General features: G+C 40.6%; 2 protein-coding genes across 4 annotated transcripts in view; one reads left to right on the top strand and one right to left on the bottom strand.

Annotated features, from left to right (window-relative positions):
• The window catches only part of GNG12 (G protein subunit gamma 12), a 44,732-nt gene extending 36,683 nt beyond the window's left edge, over positions 1-8,049 (top strand). For all 3 annotated transcript variants that reach the window (XM_063298095.1, XM_063298094.1, XM_063298093.1), the window contains one exon: positions 3,055-8,049. In XM_063298095.1, coding sequence (XP_063154165.1) covers positions 3,055-3,180 — 126 coding nt within the window. In that variant the 3' untranslated portion in view covers positions 3,181-8,049. The remainder of the gene's footprint in view (positions 1-3,054) is intronic.
• Positions 8,050-13,065: 5,016 nt separating this feature from the next.
• Positions 13,066-16,849, bottom strand: GADD45A (growth arrest and DNA damage inducible alpha). The gene is made up of 4 exons (XM_063298091.1): positions 16,516-16,849; positions 15,740-15,841; positions 14,853-15,072; positions 13,066-13,771 (listed from the first exon to the last, which is right to left on the bottom strand). The coding sequence occupies exons 1-4, from the start codon at positions 16,557-16,559 to the stop codon at positions 13,658-13,660; spliced, it is 480 nt and encodes a 159-aa protein (XP_063154161.1). The 5' UTR covers positions 16,560-16,849; the 3' UTR covers positions 13,066-13,657.
• Between the last annotated feature and the right edge of the window lie 2,195 nt (positions 16,850-19,044).

The raw sequence follows: 19,044 nt of genomic DNA, 5'->3' as shown, positions 1-19,044 counted from the left end.
ACCTGCAGAGATTCTAGAACAAATCATGAAGGTCTGTCAGCACCTTGAAAACAATGCAGTGATCAAAAGTCAGCATGGATTTGTCAAGAATAAATCTTTGCAGACAGATGATATCTCTTTTTGATTGGGCAAATTCCTTAAAATATTGTGGGAATGCTGTAGAGTATAGACTAAGGATGTGCATGAAATGGAAAGTATAGTTTATTTTAAACCCAATATAAACTCTCCCATTCTGGAAGTTCTGCCAGACTGGTTCAGTCAGCCATACTTTGGCAAAAACAAAACCCAGAATACTTTGGTAGTTAGGTTTCAGCCAAAACAAGAACTGGAGGGATCCCGGAGTGATTTTATAAGGCAAATCAGGGAAGCTTGGTGTATTTCATCCCCTCTTTTCGCTCCTCCTCTACATGGTTTGTGTGCTGGCCCGTCTGTCTTCTGAACTTTTGAGCCCCTTTTGATCTGTATATAGATCAAAACATCTGAAACATGCATGGTTTGGTTTGGGTACAGACCATCCAGAGCCAGCTGTCCTATGCATGGAACGGTTCATGCATGGAAGATATTGTATATTCTTCCCGTAGACATTCAAGTATTCCCCGGTTAACGAGTGAGCACTCGTTCAGCAACTGTTTGAAGTTACAACAGCACTAAAGGAGTGGTGGTTATGATCGGTCCTCAAAGTTCCAGCCATCCCAACACCCCTCAGTGACGTGATTGCAATCTGGGTGCTTGGCAACCAGCTTGCACTTATGACAGTTACAGCATCCCACAGTCATGTGATCACAATTTGTGACCTTCCCTGCCGGCTTCCCACAAACAAAATCAATAGGGAAGCCAGCAGGGAGGGTGGCAAGTTGCTCCTGTAAGTCTCCCCCACGCATGCACCCTCCATGAGTCTTGCTGTGTTGGCGTTCTGCATCTTCTATTTTCTGCTTTTGGAAAATAGAGGCAACCTCCCCAGCCCCTCACACACCCTCCCCCGCCCAGCAACAGCTACCCCAGGCCCCGCCATGCTCACGCTGCACCTCCCTGGCCACTCGCTCACCCTGTCCCACCCAGCAGCAGCCACTCCAAGCCCCACCGCCTTGCACCACGCTGCTCCAGCCACCTGCGCACCCCCTCACTCCCTCTTCACCCAGCAGCAGCCATTTACCTGCCTGCTGGCTTGCTTGCAAGCCACCTAGGACTGTCAAGTTCCTACTGGTTTCCCCACTGACTTTGGTTGTTGGAAGCCTGCAGGAAGTTGCAAGGAGGTGCTCACTTAACAACCCACAATCCTTGCTTAGCAATGGCGGTGGGGACTGCAGGGATTGCTGTAGCTAAGCAATGCGGTTCTGTGACATCACGTTTGATGACCACATCACTTAGCATCAGAAATTCCGGTTCCAATTGCCATTGTAACTCGAGGACTGCCTGTAATATATCTTGACTTCAGTAAAAGCATTTGACATGCTGGTTAGCAAGCTGGTTACGTATGGGTTGGATGGCATGACAATTAAGTTGATACATAGCTGGTTCAAAAATCAGATCACAGGCATCTTCATCAATTGCTCCTGATCAAATTAGAGGAAGGAATAAGTTCTGGATCTTCTACTCTTCAGTATTTTCAGTAATGACTTGGATGAAAAAGTGAAGGGAATACTTATCAATCTGCAGATGACTCAAAATTGAGGGGGGACAGTTAATACCATAGAAGACAGAAATAAAATTTAAACCCTTATTGAAAGTAATAGAATGAATGCAACAAAGACAAGTGCAAAGCTCTTAACTTAGTAAACAAACATCAAATATACAAATATAGGATGGGGGATACTTGGTTTAGTAAGAGTATTTGTGAAAAAAAATGGAATAGTAATTGATTACAAATTAAATACGAGTTAGCAGGCAACCAAAAAGGCAGTATTTGGTTGCATCAATAAAAGTATAATTTCCAGATTACAGAAAGTAATAATCTTTATTCTGCTTTCTCAGACCCCATTTCAAGTACACATTTCAAGTGTGGCATTTTCACCTTATCTTATGGATCTGGATTCAGGGAAGGACAACAAGAATGATTAGGGGACTGGAAACCAAGTCTAAAGAAGAGCGATTGAAGTGGCTGGGGATGTTTAAGGAAAAAAAAATGCTTGAGAGGGCATATGATAGCATTCTTCAAATACCTGAAAGGATGTCACATAGAAAGTCAAGGCCTGTTCTTTCCCATTCCAGAGTGCAGGACATGGAAGAATAGATTTAAATCCTAGAAAAATAGGTTCTGATTGAATGTTAAAGAAGATGTTCCAATAGTTAAAACAGTTTGACAATGGAACCAGTTATTCAAAGAGGTGGTAGGCTCCCCTTTTTTTTAATGTTGAAGCAGAAAGACAGCCATCTGCCTAGGATGCTTTAATTGTGATTCTCGCACTGAGCAAGGGATTGACTTGATGGTCTACATCAGTGTTTCTCAACCTCAGCAACCTTAAGATGGGTGGACTTCAACTCCTAGAATTCCCCTAGCCAGCATGGATTACAGCTGTTGGATCTTGATCAGCATAGTCCTGTAGAGCACAAGGGCTGTGATTTCTTTGTGGAAGATAAGAATGCCATAGGCTCCCCCGGATTTCTTAAGATGCATATGTCAAGAATACAAAATGAAAAGTAACACATACCTACTTTGAATCTTGTACCAAGCTTCCTAGCAATTAGTCCTGTGGGACTTGTTTCCAAATAAACAGGCTTAGAAGCTCCAAATTGACTGCAGTCTTTATTAGCTTAAAGGAGGAAATGAGTCTTAGTTTATTGTTGGGTTTTTAATTTATTTTCTGAGCTGTTTTTGTTGAGAAGAACTGTATAAACTTTTATGTTTCTGCATAAATATGGCTTCCTATTTTGCAATTTATTTATTTACTACTGAAGCCTAATCCATAAACAAAAGCTAAAAGACAACAGAGTACTTTTTGTGTACTCATTCACATATTCAATGAATGTATATTCAAATGCACTTTATTACCAGTTACAGTGATCTAGGAAGCATCTTTGGAATCTTTATAATTCTGCACCTTTTTTCCTCTGCAGGTGTCCAAGGCATCAGCAGATCTAATGTGCTATTGTGAGGAACATGCCAGGAAGGATCCTTTACTAATGGGTATACCTGCTTCAGAAAACCCCTTCAAGGATAAAAAAACCTGTATTATTCTATAGGCAAAGCAGCAAAATGCCTTCAAAACCTTCCCCTGCAAAACCAACCTAGCCAATTCTTAGAGAAGTAACCTGAAGGTCACCTGGTAGCCACTGCATAAAACAGCAACTTATTTCCACATTGTGTATGAATGAACTTTTAAGTTTTCTCAAAAGTTTATTTGTCCCATCCTAAACGGTTCTAAAAGTTACTTCTTGCAAAATGGAAGGGTTCTAAAAACGTTGTAGGGCATGGATTCTGTTGGCTTTGCTGGGCTGAACTGGGCTGGGCTGGGATAGGCTTGGTTTTAAAATGCAGCAAGTGTTCAGAGTTCCAAGGATTGAACAATCAAGACCAAAGTTGCCTGAGCTTCATTTACTGAGTAGTGAGGTAGACAAGCATAGAGTGCTAATCAAGCTTTCTTTTGCATTTGATTTTATACCAGTGTGTACCTTGTATATGTAAATGGAGTCTATATCTAGGGTGTATGCATATATTTGTTTAGGTGTATAGACACATTCCAAAGTGCATTCTTTAAGTGCGCTCTTCAGAGTTCATTGCTGCATTTATTGATAGGATTTCTGCAGTTCATGCTTTCACTATTAAGTATATCTTAAGCTTCTGACAATGTCTTAAAAACTTACACATTTGTACATAATATAAATTCTGGTTCTCAAAATAGTTTTGAAAAGTGATGTCTATAGCCTTCAATCTATCTTTTATTTCCACGGAAATGTAGACTACACTAAATGCAGACTGACTGTAATAATGGTGTCTAAAAATTTCTCCTCCCTTTCTTTTTGTCTTTAAGAGGGGCTCTGTCCTCTGCCTTTCCTACACAGTTTCTAATGAACTGATTTTTGGAAGCTTTCAGGCTTTTTTCAGTTTGATCCCTAAATTTACATTTCATAAATGTCAAACAATCACTAAGTAGGAGGAGAGACTCTGAGTGAAATCCATGGTGCTACTGCTTTTGCACAAGGCCTCTTAAAATCAGAGGTTGTGCTAAATAAATGCTTGAAGGATTGTAGGAATGCTCAGCAGCAGCAACGAATCTCTTGTAAATGTTAACATTATTAAAGAATTTGGTTACCTTTCATAAGGTTAATGAGATACTGAATGGAAAGAAGCAACACTGATACATTTTAAGCCAGGGGTATGGATCTATATTCTATTTGTTGCTGGCCCTTTAATTTTTATTTTATTATTATTGTTGTGATCTGCCATAGCTGTGTATTTAGAGGGTGGGTTAATTGCAGCTTTTTGTTGTTTCTCTCGAGGGATAAAAGAATTGTCCCATATATAAAGAACCTGGGATGCATGGTTAGATTTCCTTCATAGAATCTTTAGCACAGAATGCAAAGCCAACCAATAGTGTTTATCCAGAAGCATTCATTTTCAACCAGCCAGGGGACACCCCTGCAACATTTCTTCCTGTTAAGAAGACCTAGATTTCCATAGTGTTTGTATCTGCTTGGTGACAGCTAAACACATACTTGGTTTCACCATAACTATACTGAGAAGCTAGCTGCAGAGCTGGTAAGCCAAAGTCCCTGCCCGACTTACTGGTGCTCTTTATGGTATTAAGCAAGCTCTTGTGGAGAACTGTATTACTGCTGCATGTCATGGTTGATATTGTACCTTTTTTTCCCCTTCATGCTCCCAAAAGATAAATTTACCACATTTTAAAAACTAAAATAGCTTCCTAAAGATAGCCTGGAACTGATAATAAAACTACCATTTCGCATTGGATTTGCTTATTTTACATCAGTTTGCCCATTGCATTATAAATGTATAATTAATTATTTAGACTGATTAATTAATTAGTTTACCTACAATTTGGTGCCATTTTATTTGCTGCCATAATTTAAAACCATCTTTTGGCTTATTTTAAGATACTGGGCAGCTGTTGATTTGTCAGCTACACAACTCTGCTTTATGAAGACTGGTCCTTGCAACTGTTACTCCATGGCAACAACAACATGGGTTAACTTGCATTTTCTGTTAACTATGTTGAACCAGTCAGTAGTTAAGCTTGTGCTGTGATCTTAACATAGGAAGTAAAGACCAGTGGAAAAGGTCAACCTATGTTTGACTTTGCTGACTAGAACAGTGGTTAATTCACACCAGTTCATGGTCCTTTGGTGAGATAAGAATGTACAGATGATGCACCTAAGCGCATACATGATGGCCATATAGAACCTCTCAAGCATCAGAGTTGATACTCATTGCAATAAGCCTATAAATGAGGAGAGGCTGCATAGGTAGGCCTGTCAACTCTAAGAGACTAGGTATAATTGTTTGATGCTGAATAAATTGGTATTGTCGTTAGGCACCTGAACATTATGTTCAGCTTTTACAAGTAGATGCTAGTTTTCTCACCCATCACCACCAGTACCTGTTTCCAATAAGTCCTATCCAAATATCAGTATTTTATTTAAAACAATTAGAATATTGCTCTTTTTAGAACTATTCTACTCATCAGATGAATGTAGTTAAAAAAGTTCTTGATGCATTCATCGATTTTATATTTTCATATAAAATTAATATGCTATTTAAATGACTGTGATAATTTTTAATGAATTAAATATATATAAACTGATATGCAAACAAAAATGTTTTCCATGTTGCATACACTACACTGTCACCAGCAAATGGCTGCTATGTATGCTTTAATGTAGAATAAATTTGGACACATTCAGTTATTCTCACTAGTGAGAAATTTAAACTGGTTATGATTGCTCCCTGCTTTCCATTTAGGCTCCACTTCACTTAAGATTAGAAGGTCATATCCTTAAAGGTCATATCCAGATTATTTGTGACAGATGAAGTACCTCTGTAACTTCCTCAAAATACCCTCAAAGGATTACCAATTATATAAACTTAGACTTGCTACATTGTGTAGTCAAAGCTAAGGTTAGCACTTGATAATCAGGCATCTGAAAAAGAGTCCAGCTTAATAGTCCTCTTGTCTGTCAGGAAAGAATATAAACTAGCTAGAGAAGGCTTTACCAAGAGAACAGAAGGAAGTCCTTGGAAGTTGTCTTGCAATTGACCAGTGCCATTTCTCTTTTCTAATTTCTTCCCTTCTACCCACTTCTCAGCTCACATTTTTCCAAATTTAAGTCTGGAGTTGTGACACCTTGATATTGGACCTATTTTCTGGGCTTTTTGTTATGTTTGTGTTACTGACCGTGCTCCTTTAGTCTCCTCCAAGTTGAGCTCAGCTCCTGGTGACTTCACAGACTCATCCATGTAGCTTTTGGGCAGCAATATGGAAGTGGTTTGTCATTGCCTTCTTCCAGAATGCAGTCTCTTGTTGTTAAAGTCTTACTGTACCTGTGTGTTTGTCATGTTACAGTGTTATAGCACCAGGCCAAAATAGGTTGGATCCAAATATGCCCTTCCATGTGTGGGATAAAGTATGTTATGTTCCCAAAAGCAATGATTCAGCCTCACCCTAATAAGTTCCCAAGTAAAGGAAAACTAAGGATCCAAGCCAATACATGCTTGCTAGGGAGAAAGCCCCACGGAAGGCAACGGGGCAGTGCTGATGAGGTGTGCGTAAGACCACATTCAGAGGCTGCGATCTTTTCCAGTTTATTAGGGAATAACCACTACTTATTATAAGGGGGCTTATTTCTGAGTAAGCATGCATAGTGTTGCATGACATAACCAAAGATGGCTTTCCACACATGCCAGAGGAAGCATGGGAACTGCTATGAACTTGCCTCTTAAAGCAGTCTGGAAACTGCTTTCTTTGTGTTTGCAGAGCAATGCAAGCAGCAGTTCGATTTATGCTGTGGTGCTTTGGATCCAAACCAATATTTTCACCAGCAGTGCTTTAAATTTTTATCATTCATATGTATTTTACAAACTGAAGATGATCATTCAAACTGTGTTGTAAACTGCAGAAGTTTTCATTTTAACCAAGTAAAGTATTGTGCCAACTTCCATTTATTAATGCATTTTGACTTCCCCTTGAAAAGCTCATGGGTTGACCACCTGGTCCCTGCTCAGTTTCTTTTATTGATTGAGGTGTAGCAGTTTTCAAACTTTAACTAACTGCTTTGGGTCATTTCTGTCCAATTTTAAGTTGCTGCTAGATGCCTCCTCTCCCTTCACCAGCCTTCCATAAGGTTTGTTTATATATATATATATATATATATATATAGAGAGAGAGAGAGAGAGAGAGAGAGAGGAGCATACGCACATTGCTCATATGTGGTGGTGATACCGCAACAAGAAACTGAGAACATTGCCTTCATATATATTGCCTTGGATTCACTTCAGTGCAACTTGCCGCAATGGTGCTTAGGATATTGTGATTAACAGAATATGAAAAACTGAATGCCTGTAATCTGAAATAGTAATTCCTACACCATTGTGAAGTTTGAAAATAAGAGTATGAAAGTTAACAAAGAGTTTTTAGTCATTGCACCACTAACTTCCATCTTGGTGCTTTGACTGAAATGTCTCAGAAGTAAAATAATACTGTATTCTAGAAACAAGCTGTTCTTTCTTTATCCCTTTAAAAAAATAACAGTAATCTACTTATTTGTTATAGACACTTTTCTTCTCTGTTTTTCTTCCTCGCTTTCACAAAATTATTTTGTATTATCATTGTAATCTTACATTGAAAAGAATAATACCGTGTTTTGCCTTTGGAGTTAAAAAAAGGATGCATGAAATTAATAGATTTGTTTTATCTTTTGTAAACCGTCTCTAATAAGATTGCTTTCATTGTGCACCTGTATACATTGTGATCTGTCTTGGAAGATGGTTTCTTGCAGATATTAGAAGGGTTAAAAACTAATTAAGATTCCTTTTCACGGCTAATATATTTAGTATCATGGATATAAAACACTTTAATTAAATATCACTTCTTTTCATACTGTTTTCTGCTTATCATTGTAGTGCACGTGATTTAAATGTTAGAAATAATATATCACTGTAGATGCATTGGCTAATAATGAAATGACAAACTGATTTGAGTCAGGCATCTATCTGTGGTCATGTTCTGCTGCTACAGATACCATCATTGTTCTAAGGCATCAGTTGGAAAGGCTAAGGGGTGACCTCTACTTTTACAGCCTGACTTCAGAGGAACACTGAACTGTAAAGACCTCTGCACATTCTTTCTTTGCAAATGGTTTGCAAAGCATGCAGATCTTTTAACTTCAAGAATCACAAACATATTTCACCTTTGAATCTGCATGCCCTGTCCTGAAGAAAGTTATTGTGAATAACAAGAAAAGCATTTGCCATACAGTCCTTGACTTATAACCACAATTGGGACCAGAACTTTTGTCACTAAGCAAGGTGGTTATTAAGCAAGTGATGTCCAATTTTATGACCTTTTTTGTCAGGGTCATTAAGCGAATCCCTCCCCCATTGACTTTGCTTGCTGGAAGCCACCTGGGAAGGTCACAAATGTCAATCATGTGACGACCTGGGATGCTGCAACCATTGTAAATACCTGTTGGTTGCCAAGCGCCTGAATTCTGTATTTTAAAAAACTTTATTGATTTTCCAAGTATAGTTAAAATGCAAAATATAGAGTATAGATAAGATAGAATACAGAACTAAAGGAAAAAAACTATGAAAGTGAAACATTGGGTAGAAAACACAAAAAAAGTGACTTCTGACCTTCTCCAATACAGATATAAATGCATATTATACAGATATAATCTCTTGCCATTAGTTAAACCTTAATAACATTATTTCTATAAAATCAAACCATTTAATCACCAAAACCCAAAACCAAAACTTCATTTTTTTCAGACACAAGAAAATAATCCAAAAGTGGTTGCAAAGTAGAGACAAATCCAGACATGGTATTTTCTCTTATCCACGCTGTTAACTTTGCCATTTGAGGAAATTCCATTAATCTGATCATCCATTCTTCGACTGGGGATTTGTGAATCTTCCCATCTTTGTACATATAAAATTCTTGCTGCTGTTATCATATATAAAAGCAAAGTCCCATGCTGTTTCTCAAGCTGTTTATCCATCAATCCTAAGAGAAACAGTTACGGTTTCTTCTATAAGTCCACTTTAATAATCTTTTGAATATTAACACATATTTGATCCCAAAATTTTTTGGCCTTCACCAAGTGCCTGAATTTTGATCACGTGACCACAGGGACGCTGCGACGGTCGTAAGTGCAAGGATGGTCATGGGTCACTTTTTTCAGCACCGTTGTAACTTAGATGGTCACTAAACAAATGGTCGTAAGTCAAGGACTACTTGTCAGATTCTCTTCAGTGATATGGGTGATGGAGTTAATCCTCATAATATCACAGAGGACTGGTGTAGCAAATCTCCACTCCCTGCCCCTCTCTGCTAGATGATGTTGCACTTGGTACACTAATGTTTGTTATGCTTTTTAGGAAAAAAAAAAGCAAAGGCTAGGGTAAGGCCCATATAGCCCACCACCACTCAGAATAGCTGCTTTCCTATTGGTAATTGGTTTTGCTGCTGATCTGTGGCTGTGGTAAGCTGCCTGTGGGATGTTCACCTGCTCTGTGGAGGCATGAAATCCTTGGATTGGTGGTATATCCAACAAACGCTTCCTTTGACTAGGTACTGCTTAAGTATTAGTGAACAAGAAACAGTCTCACTTCTCATTTCAGATGCCCAATTCTGTTGCTTGCTCTTGTTGGCAACTCCTCTAACACGTCTTTTGAAGCATGATAATATGATCAAGGCAGTTGCCTTCCATCCAATTCAATGTGTTTATCTGAGGTTATTGTACTCTGTGGAGTAATGTTGAACCTGTGAGAAAAACGTGATTTATATTTGGGCCATTTTAGAATGAAATACCAAGTATTCACTAATGAAAGTTTCCATTGCCTTAATTGGTACATTTTGGAGCTTGCTTGGGTTCAGCAATGGCCATCTTTCTGCACTGTGTTATTTCTGTGTGGGTGTGCTGACATAGGCTGCTGAGTAAGAGAGTTAACATTTTCCCCCACTACCCTGTTGCAGCAGTGGAACTGAGTTTCCTGTTAAATATTCCTATGTGAGGAAAGGTCCATAAAGTGACTATAATAGCTGGGGATGATGGTCATTGCAGGGCATCCAGTTGGGAAAATTGCTGTTTGTTTTCTCTGGTGGTTCTTGTTCGTTTGTCTCTAGTGCAACCTCCACAAACCTCATGTCATACATATGTGTCAGATGGCAATTCTCATTACCCTAAATATCAAGATGGTAGCTGCGGTCCAATGCTGCAGAAAGGTACCAAGTTGGGAAAGGCTAACCAAGCGAGTTCAGCTTTGAAATGTTCCAGGTAAATACTGCATGACACACTTAAGACACCTGTAAACAAAGGCAAGCTATTCTTCCTCCTAAATGTCTAATCTGTACAGAGTTGTAGTGCAGGCAGGATAAGATGGTTTGAACTGATACATTTTTCAGATTTTCATTCCAGCAGTTTCAAGCGATGACTGAGCAACCTACTTTCAAGTTCTGTTGCTGTATACATGCTTTAATTGCTGATGAAACTGCAGTTAATCATAGATCTTTAACTTTGTGCAGGATACTGGCCCATCTGGTTTCAGCCATCTGGTTTTGCTACCAAACAGTCTCCATTCATTTCATTCAGTCATGTTCAAGGTTCCGTAGCAGCAATCTTTAGTCAATAATGCTCATGCTTATTCCCATCTTTAAAAAAAAAAACTTTTAAAAAACTTAACATGTTTTAATAACTTCCTTCTAAGGGTTTTAAGAGGAAAGTGGAAAATATTTTTAAAGCCAAGTCAGCCTTAATCATATATAATATTTTGTATGGCTGACACTTAAAATTGCAGGGAAAGCAGGTATTTAAGGTTTCCAAGGACAGTGTCATATTTCAAATAATAGTATGCTTTCATTCCTTATTAACACTTTGTGTTATTCACTCCGTATTTAGTGTTTTTAACTTGTTGCTTTCTATGAAAGCTGACTAGCAGATATCAGACTTACAACTGAGGTTTGATATGCTTTTTCATTCCCATTTCTATCTTTTCCTTAACATGACTTATTTTTTTGGACTCACCACAAATGCTTTATATTCATTGAATAATTAAACTACAAATGATGGCCCACATCCCAATCTAGTTCATAATTACCTTCCTTTCACCCACTTCAGACATTTATGCAGCTTAGCTTTTTTGTATGGTGTAGCACTGGGACCTGTGCTAGACAAGCAAGTAAGCAGTCTATGAGTGAGATTCCCTGTTCTTATAGTTTGAGAATAGAATGAAACAATTCAGCTGCTTCTGGATGTACCAGTCTTTCCTTACCTGGGAATCGAACTCCTGAAACTCCTGCTCTAGCATAGCGGTTCCTAGAAATTGAGGTCCAACACATTTTCAAAATATCAGAATGGAAAATGCTGCTGGAAATGCAGTAAACTTGTTGACATAGGCTAGAAAGGTGATTGGCATGGCCTCTTTATTATGTATGTATGAAAAGTGTTTCTGTAGCACATTTCATTATGAAGAATTCCACAAAGAAGAAGGGGGTACTAGTGCCTTTTCTTTCAGGAGGCATTTATTACAGGTAGCTGCTCTAGTCATTAGGCAGAGTTTGGGTAGTCTATAGAAATAACAGATTATGGGATACTATTCAGTATGAATTGCTATCAGGAACACTTTCTACCTATCATTAGCTGTCTCTTGCCTGATACTTCATAGAACAAGCATGACAATTGTAGTGCCCTTAAAAGTTTTTTTTTTTGATGATCCTAGCCATGAAGTTGTTTGAAAGCTTAACTCCAAAAGCCTGGGCAGCTGTGTGAATCACAGTGCTAATCCAGGAGTCTCACGTTCAGACCTCTTATGTCACAGTATGTCCATTTACTTTCAGATTTCTGTAGACTTCTGCTTCTTCATTTGTCCATTCTGGGTAACGCATTCAGGCTGGGCCTCCTTCAGGGCCTGTTTCTTGCATATAAAGCTAGAGACACCGTGCTTGGGCCCATTTTAACATTCCATTAGTATGAAAATAGAGATAATATGTAGTTAGGAATTTTATTTAAAATTGGCCTAACCCATAATGAGATTTAGTGCTGCAAATAGTCCAATTGCTTTAATGAGATTTAGGTCTAGTTTTCATTGACATATGCCCAATTTTGTAAATATACCTCAAGGGTCTTTAAAAAATATATAGAAATTGGATCTGGAGGCATTTTAAGTACCTCCCACTCTCAAGGTACCTCACTCTCAATCCTTTGTAATGAGACAAAGTAGGAGGCATTTGCAGAACATAGGGCATTTTGTTTCGATTACTGTTCAACTGTTTTTCTAGACCTTTACTATCTTTGACACGTGCATTTGCTGCAATGCATCTTTCCTCTACTGGTGATTCATTCACCTTTTTACCCCAGATACTCAGGACAGAAGGGTCATTTAGAACCCGTCAGTCCTTCAGATCTGTGTCTGTGATTGCCTGGCAAGGATGTGGGTGAGGAAAAGTAGCACAGGTACTCTTATTTCTAGGCATGCAGTTAGGGATAACTTCTTTGCACAACCACCACCAAACTTTTTTTAATTATTATTTTTGCTAAGTTGTCCTGTGTTACCTGCTCCATCTTTCAAGTGCAAATAGCAAGACCTTCCAATTCACAATCTGCCTATCTTTATTATTAACTTTTGGGGGAAACCTGCTCTGTTCTATTTTATATGAGGGGTTTATAGAGGCTTTTTTTGAAAAGTGAAAAATGAGAACATTACTTGAGGCCATTCTTTCGCTTACAGATGTTATGCCATTACAACAAAACTTCAAAAGTATTGTGCAAAAGCTTAAAGGCTGGGGCCGAGTGCAATGCACTCTGGCACTCACCATCTTGATCCAGGAATTGTTTCACCAAAAGCAACTCCTTGTGTTGCCTCTATCGTAAAAAGCTAAAACAACCATTTTCCAGTGGTTTTTAAATGTTTTATTTCAGTGAGCACAGTCCAATTTCAAACAATTAAAAGGCAGCAGTTCAACCATTTTAATACAAGTGGTGCACAAAATCCCTAGCATAAATAAATCTTTCACTGGTCTCATAAAATAATTTAATTTCTTAGAATAAAAACTGAAGAAATCAGCATGTTGAAACAGAATAGTTGCTAGAGTAACAAACCCTTTTCGGTCTCAAAAGTGAAAGGTAGTTAAAACGGAAACTAGGAGCTTCCTTTCTTACAACTCCAACCAAGCCCCCTTGGTGGGTTCTGAAAGGGACTCTGCCACCCTTGATTTCACAACCGTCTTGCAGAGCTCTTGACTTCCTCCAGGGGCTTCCTATTGCTCTCTCAACATGGCTTCTGCTTCAAGTCCATCATTTGCCAACCGTGCTGTCAAACATCCTTCAGTTTCACACAACGTGCAGTTCAACCTCAGCCTACCGACTTGACCTCAATTACTGTAATCCTTGTGTCAGGCTGGGAAATTACTTCCTGAGCAAATAACTAAAGTATCTTGAAACTTCAGTGCAATTTTTCTCTATTCAATTCAGCCTTATTCACATGTTGTCACCGTTCAGGCAGGTTAATAACTGGGACCCACTGATCCATGTAGCGGCTTTCACGGCAAAAGCAGATCAGCTGACTTAGGGCTGGATCCTTCCATTGAGAAGCATGTGGATTCTGTAAGAGGAGAGGAGACAAAATGTTCATTGTCAGCACAAAGTAAAATGCTGCTGACAATAAAAGTACCTATATATAAAAGTCACAAAATATTCTAGATAAGACTGCAGTGCAACACTTATTACCGGGGGGAAAGTTCAGTTTAATGTTTTCAATTCTAATATTAAGTATAAAAGCAAAGAGGGTTGCATTATTAATTTCTGGGAAAATTCAAACCTATTTTGTTTAAAATATCCAGGAGTTCATCCTAATATAGCTTCCCCCCCAGAACTAGTACAAAGAGGCAAAAGAGCCTTCAAACTTTAAAAAAAAGTAGAATTTGCTTTTTTTAAACAACTGCCTGTAACATAGATTGGATAAAAAATAAGAAATCAATAACATTTTATTCACGTTTATGTGTATAGTTCACAATACAGAAAATAATTTGTTTTTGCATGAACAGCCAAGTAACTTTTTTAGACAAAATATATAATTAATTTTGGCAGTTCAGGTCAAATAATGGATTGACCTATTCAGAAATATTGGCCAAATTCCCTCACTGTAGTAACCTGAATGTAAAAAAAAATTAAATATTGTAAACCTACTTCTTGAAATATATCTTCTGAAGTTATTAATAATTTAGCAGTTCCCAAATCCCATTCAGACCACAAACAAATTAGCACTAAGTAACAGTGACCAGTCTTTTAATCACAGCAAAGTGAATTAGCTAATAATGACCACTGAGCTAATTAGTAATAGGGAAAGACCAATATAGGCAGGGAGTTACTGTAGGAAGGTGACTCACGGGGTTGTGCTCTCCTGTTGTCAACAGGATGAAACATGTTTGTACAGATCTTTGCTTTCATATGCTCTATAAGCAAAGAAAGGGCTGTGATACAATTTGTGCAGAGGAAAGGGTAAATTAAAGCAAAGGCTGTGCAAGTGCTCACTTAGGACCAGATGCAGGAAGGTAAGAATGCTGGAAGTTCAGGATTACTTTGGCTACACTTATAGCCAAGTGGCAGGCCATGAAGATGCAAGGGAAGTTATCCTGCCCCAGTAGATCTTATGCCCCCATTTGTTAAGAAAAATCAGGACTTACTGTTACAAGCACACAGTGCAGGTCTGCAGGCTGTTCACCCCCACCACCGGCCCCTAAAAGCAGAAGCTCTGCAAGGCGGCTTGGGTTGCTCACTCGAAGAATGTTAATGTCATTTTCACAACAAAAAGCTTGAATCAGGGTGAAGTGAATTTGTAAAGCAACATCCTGGTTGTCTTCCTCATCTGCTGCCAACAGACAAAGCACCACATTATCTGGATCCCTGCAGGGATAAAACAATACAGATTGCATTATTCACAGCCTGACAAACAATGATAGGTGTATTTTATAATGAGGAACTGAGACAAAACAGGAACTGAAGTCATGGAGCATATTACAAACATGGGAAATAATTCTGTCTGGGTATAACCTGAAACACAGACATTGTCTTATATGCGCTTGAATTCAGATGACAGGAACTGAATTTTTAAATGCTCAGCATCCATAGTTCCAGCTTAGAGTGGAATTTTTTTTTTAAAAAAAAATGAAGTCTGATGACATTTTAGCATCAAAGCTAAAGGCACATTAGCAAAACTGCTGATCAGCAGTTCCCATTAGATCAACTGTCACTTGGTGCTTAGAACTCTTGCATTCTGGGTAAATGGGGGAGAGAGAAATAAAATAACTACAAAAGCAGTACTTATATGATGAATACACACAGACCTGGACACATCTGTATTGGCAAGAAACTCAGGGAATTTTTTTTTCTGCCTGCATAATGCATGTTCAGGACCTGAGCTCCCAACAGATCATTCCCACCCTGAAGTTTCCTCAGGTAGGTCAACCCACAAATACTGAAGTGCAGTAGCACAATGAAGAACTTGGGAGGACCCGGTTGTTGTGGCTACTAGTCAAGACAGTAAGGCACCAACACATCAGTCTTCACTTACACATTGAGTAGTTTGGCAGCCTCATACACCCCAATGGTGATGCTTCTCTGAGTCAGGGCTTTGCTCAGGACTTCTTCCAGGGCATCCCCCACCTTCTCCATGCTGGCAGCCAAAAGGGGAAAAAAAGAGGTTTCAAAACCCGAACTAGAGCCAAAATGTAACAATGCTAATCATCATCGAAGTTCATCATAATACATTTAAGGGGCCGTTTCTCTTGACTAGGTTTGCAGCCCCCAGGCCCTCACTCCCCAGCCTACGCTGCAAAACTAAGGACCCAGCAGCTGAGCTGAAAACTCCTCTCAACCGGACCTGATCAGCCCCTAAAGAAGCAGGGAGGGGGAGGGGATCCGGGGGGGTGGAAAGTCATTTCTACATATTGGAGCGACCACTGCTCTAGGCTTCTTGTTCTTATTCCGGCTTCCTGTCAGGGAAAGGCCATGCCGCCCTCTCCTCACGCACACGCACACACACACCGGCTGCCTCCCCCGGTTTCTACTCCCACACAGGCGCAGATCTCCCTTCTCCGCACCGCCTCTTCCCAGATCGCCTTCAGGCATCTTTGCACCGCGGCTGGCCTCCCGGTCCCCTCCTCCGCCCAGCTGTGAGGTGGCAGCGACGGTCACCGGCCGGCTGAGAAACGCGAGCCGGGCGATCCCCGATGCAGCTTCCGCGGGGCTCCACCCGATTTCGACCGTGCAGCTGAACATCTGCAGGCGACCAGCCGCCCCCCGGAGCCAGGGCGGAGGGCGACCAAGTGGCACATGCTCATCCCGTACCTTCCAAAAGCTTGATGCTCCCCAGCCAGATCTTCCAGGGTCATGTTGCAGCTGCAGGTCCCTGCAGAGAGGGACGGGAAGAGGCAGCGGGGATCGGGCGTCCTGCCCTGTTCCTCCTCCACTCTCTTTCTAGACGTCCTGGAGGGGTGCTCTCCTCCGGCTGCTTTCAAGCAAACCGGCGGTCTCTGTCTCTCAAACAAGCCAATCCTCAGCCTCGGCTGCTGCTCCTGCTCTTCTTGCCCTTTGCTCCGAGTCCCCTTTGCCCCACTCCGCTTGCAGCCTTGCGCCTCTCGATCGAGTCCCGCACCGCCAGCAACAGAGTACAGCACCGCTCTCCACCGCCCAGCTGGAATGAGGGACAAAGGATCCCTTGGACTGGAGTTATCCTGCCAACCCCCAGCCAACCGTCTGACGGCTCGTTTGCATACAGCCGCTCTATTGGGCCATGCAAATAAGGCGGGGGCGCGCTCAGCTTGACCCCCGCCCGCGATTTCCAGTAGAGAGAAAGGCGGAGAGCCGTCAGTAACTTTCTCTCCCTTCGCTAATGCTGATTGGTAGAAGGTTTCGTGTGCGGAGGGGCGGTGTTCGCTGTGGGAGAGCGGCCGGCGGATGGTTCCCCTCCTTTCCGCCTGTCTGCTGCAGCTGTTTTTCTTGTTCGTGCACATTTCCCCCCCCCGCTTTGTTTTGAGGAAGGGGGAGAAATCGAAGGGGAGGGATTGACGGTAAGCTTCTGTTTGCAGCCAAATGTTCTGCAGATCATCGTTTACAATAAATAATTGTTAGTAAGCAAGTTATAAAAGTCAGCTGGGAAGCTGATCGTCTGCGGTGAAGTTTCATTCCCTCGGGGGCTGATGCTGCTGTGCTGTATGCCTAATGGTAGGATTCCTGCAGCACTCGGCTGAGCAGCTGGCAACAGCTGGCTGATTTTGTCTGGACTCGGCAAGTAACCAGGATTGAAGCTAATTAATGCGTGGAGGGAGGAGTGGAAAGTCAAAAAGTTCTGAAAGAAGCAATGGCAGATGACCTCCGCTGTATGACTGTGTCTGCGGAGACTCCCCGTGCTAAATGCAACTCAACCTGGATGTTTTTACTTGGTGGCTTAAGACCACCTGAACCACAAACTAGCCAACGATGTTTTGGTCTAGTGCACTGTTTCTCCAACTTGGCAGCTTTAAGATGTGTGGACTTCAACTCCCAGAGTTCCCCAACCAGCATATGAAACACTGGTCTAATGTGTTGCACCAACCCAGCCCTTGCGGTTTGCCTGTGATTCATTCTGCTGTGTGAACCCAGGCTATTGAGTGAATTCAGGCTCCCTTGTTCAGTTAGCCTGTTCAAACACACACACTACATTAAGATACCACTTCTTGTTGTTGCAGTTTATTTTGTTTATTGTTGCACTTGCTGTTGAGCTCCTAAAGACACTGTGGATTAGATAATACACACGCCAAGATTATTAAAGCCAATGACCAAAACAAAAACAACTTTAATACAATCCTAGGTCAGAACAAAAATAGCATTACAAATAATAAAAGTATAATAAAGTTAATAAAGGCCAACCGCAGTATCCTAGACAACATAATTAGATATCTACTCTTATGGAGCATACAGTAGTATGCCAAGTTTGAGTTGCAAAAAAGCAAAATTTGTGGCAGCCAAATAAATGATTCTCTGGTCCCTGTCAGCTAGTGAAGAAATGGCTTAAATTGTTTTGCCAGCCACTGCTTGTTTACCTTTTTGCCATTACCAAACCTTGAAAATAACTCATATCCTGGAGACAGGCCAATGATCTCAACTTGTTCCTAATATTATTCCACCACTGCAGCCTATGACTGTCAGATATTAGAAAGGAAAGCAGTCTGGATGGAGCCAGATGGATCCTCAGCCAGCTAATAAAATAGCTTGCCAGATTTGGGCTTTGATTCTAATCAGACCACTTGCTGATCTCAGGGCTGAGTTTGGAACACAACTAGAAGTCATCCAACTTAGGCAGCCTGATTGGTCTTTTTCAAGAGGTCCAAGATTTGTATAACACCTGTGCTGCTGATTTTGCAACAAATCGTTTAATGGCAGCCAGAATGAAGTTTCCTCCCTGTCTTAAAACTGCTGCGGCACACTTGTGTCTCGGAGAAGGTATGGTTGGCTTGGGCTGATTTCCTTCTGGAGGTTTGGAAGACAACTCCTAGATATCTCAAGCAGCTTGCTCCATGGTCTACCTATATGCTAGCTGTGAATCTTAAAGCTGTTGAAGAAAACCATTATTTTAATTTGGGGGGGAGTTAATTATCTGTTCCTCCTTGCCGTATTGGGCAAGAACATTAGGGATTCTCCTGAGACCTACCTGGGTCAATGACGGACCAGGATCTGTAGCGCTTTGCCATGGATTACCCATTTTTATACCTACAATGGCTGTGTTTGCATGATGTGCCAATTCATGGTTAACTGAATCATCCTACTAATGGCCTATATTCTTACCATACACTGAACCACAAAGTAACAACATTTTAGTTTACCATGTTCAAACTCAGC

Source organism: Candoia aspera, chromosome 3 (genome assembly GCF_035149785.1).
Source record: "Candoia aspera isolate rCanAsp1 chromosome 3, rCanAsp1.hap2, whole genome shotgun sequence".
In the NCBI taxonomy this organism is placed as follows: domain Eukaryota; kingdom Metazoa; phylum Chordata; class Lepidosauria; order Squamata; family Boidae; genus Candoia; species Candoia aspera.
This window is presented reverse-complemented; position numbering and strand designations above follow the sequence as displayed.

What these genes read in the sequence shown, in the direction of transcription:
- GADD45A (XM_063298091.1), bottom strand. Translation starts at nt 16,559, where the DNA reads ATGACCCTGGAAGATCTGGCTGGGGAGCATCAAGCTTTTGGAAG. An exon ending in GCTGCCAAACTACTCAATGT is followed by an intron (nt 15,073 to 15,739) that starts GTAAGTGAAGAC and finishes TTATCCCTGCAG; the next exon opens with GGATCCAGATAATGTGGTGC. An exon ending in TGCACTGTGTGCTTGTAACA is followed by an intron (nt 13,772 to 14,852) that starts GTAAGTCCTGAT and finishes CTCCTCTTACAG; the next exon opens with AATCCACATGCTTCTCAATG.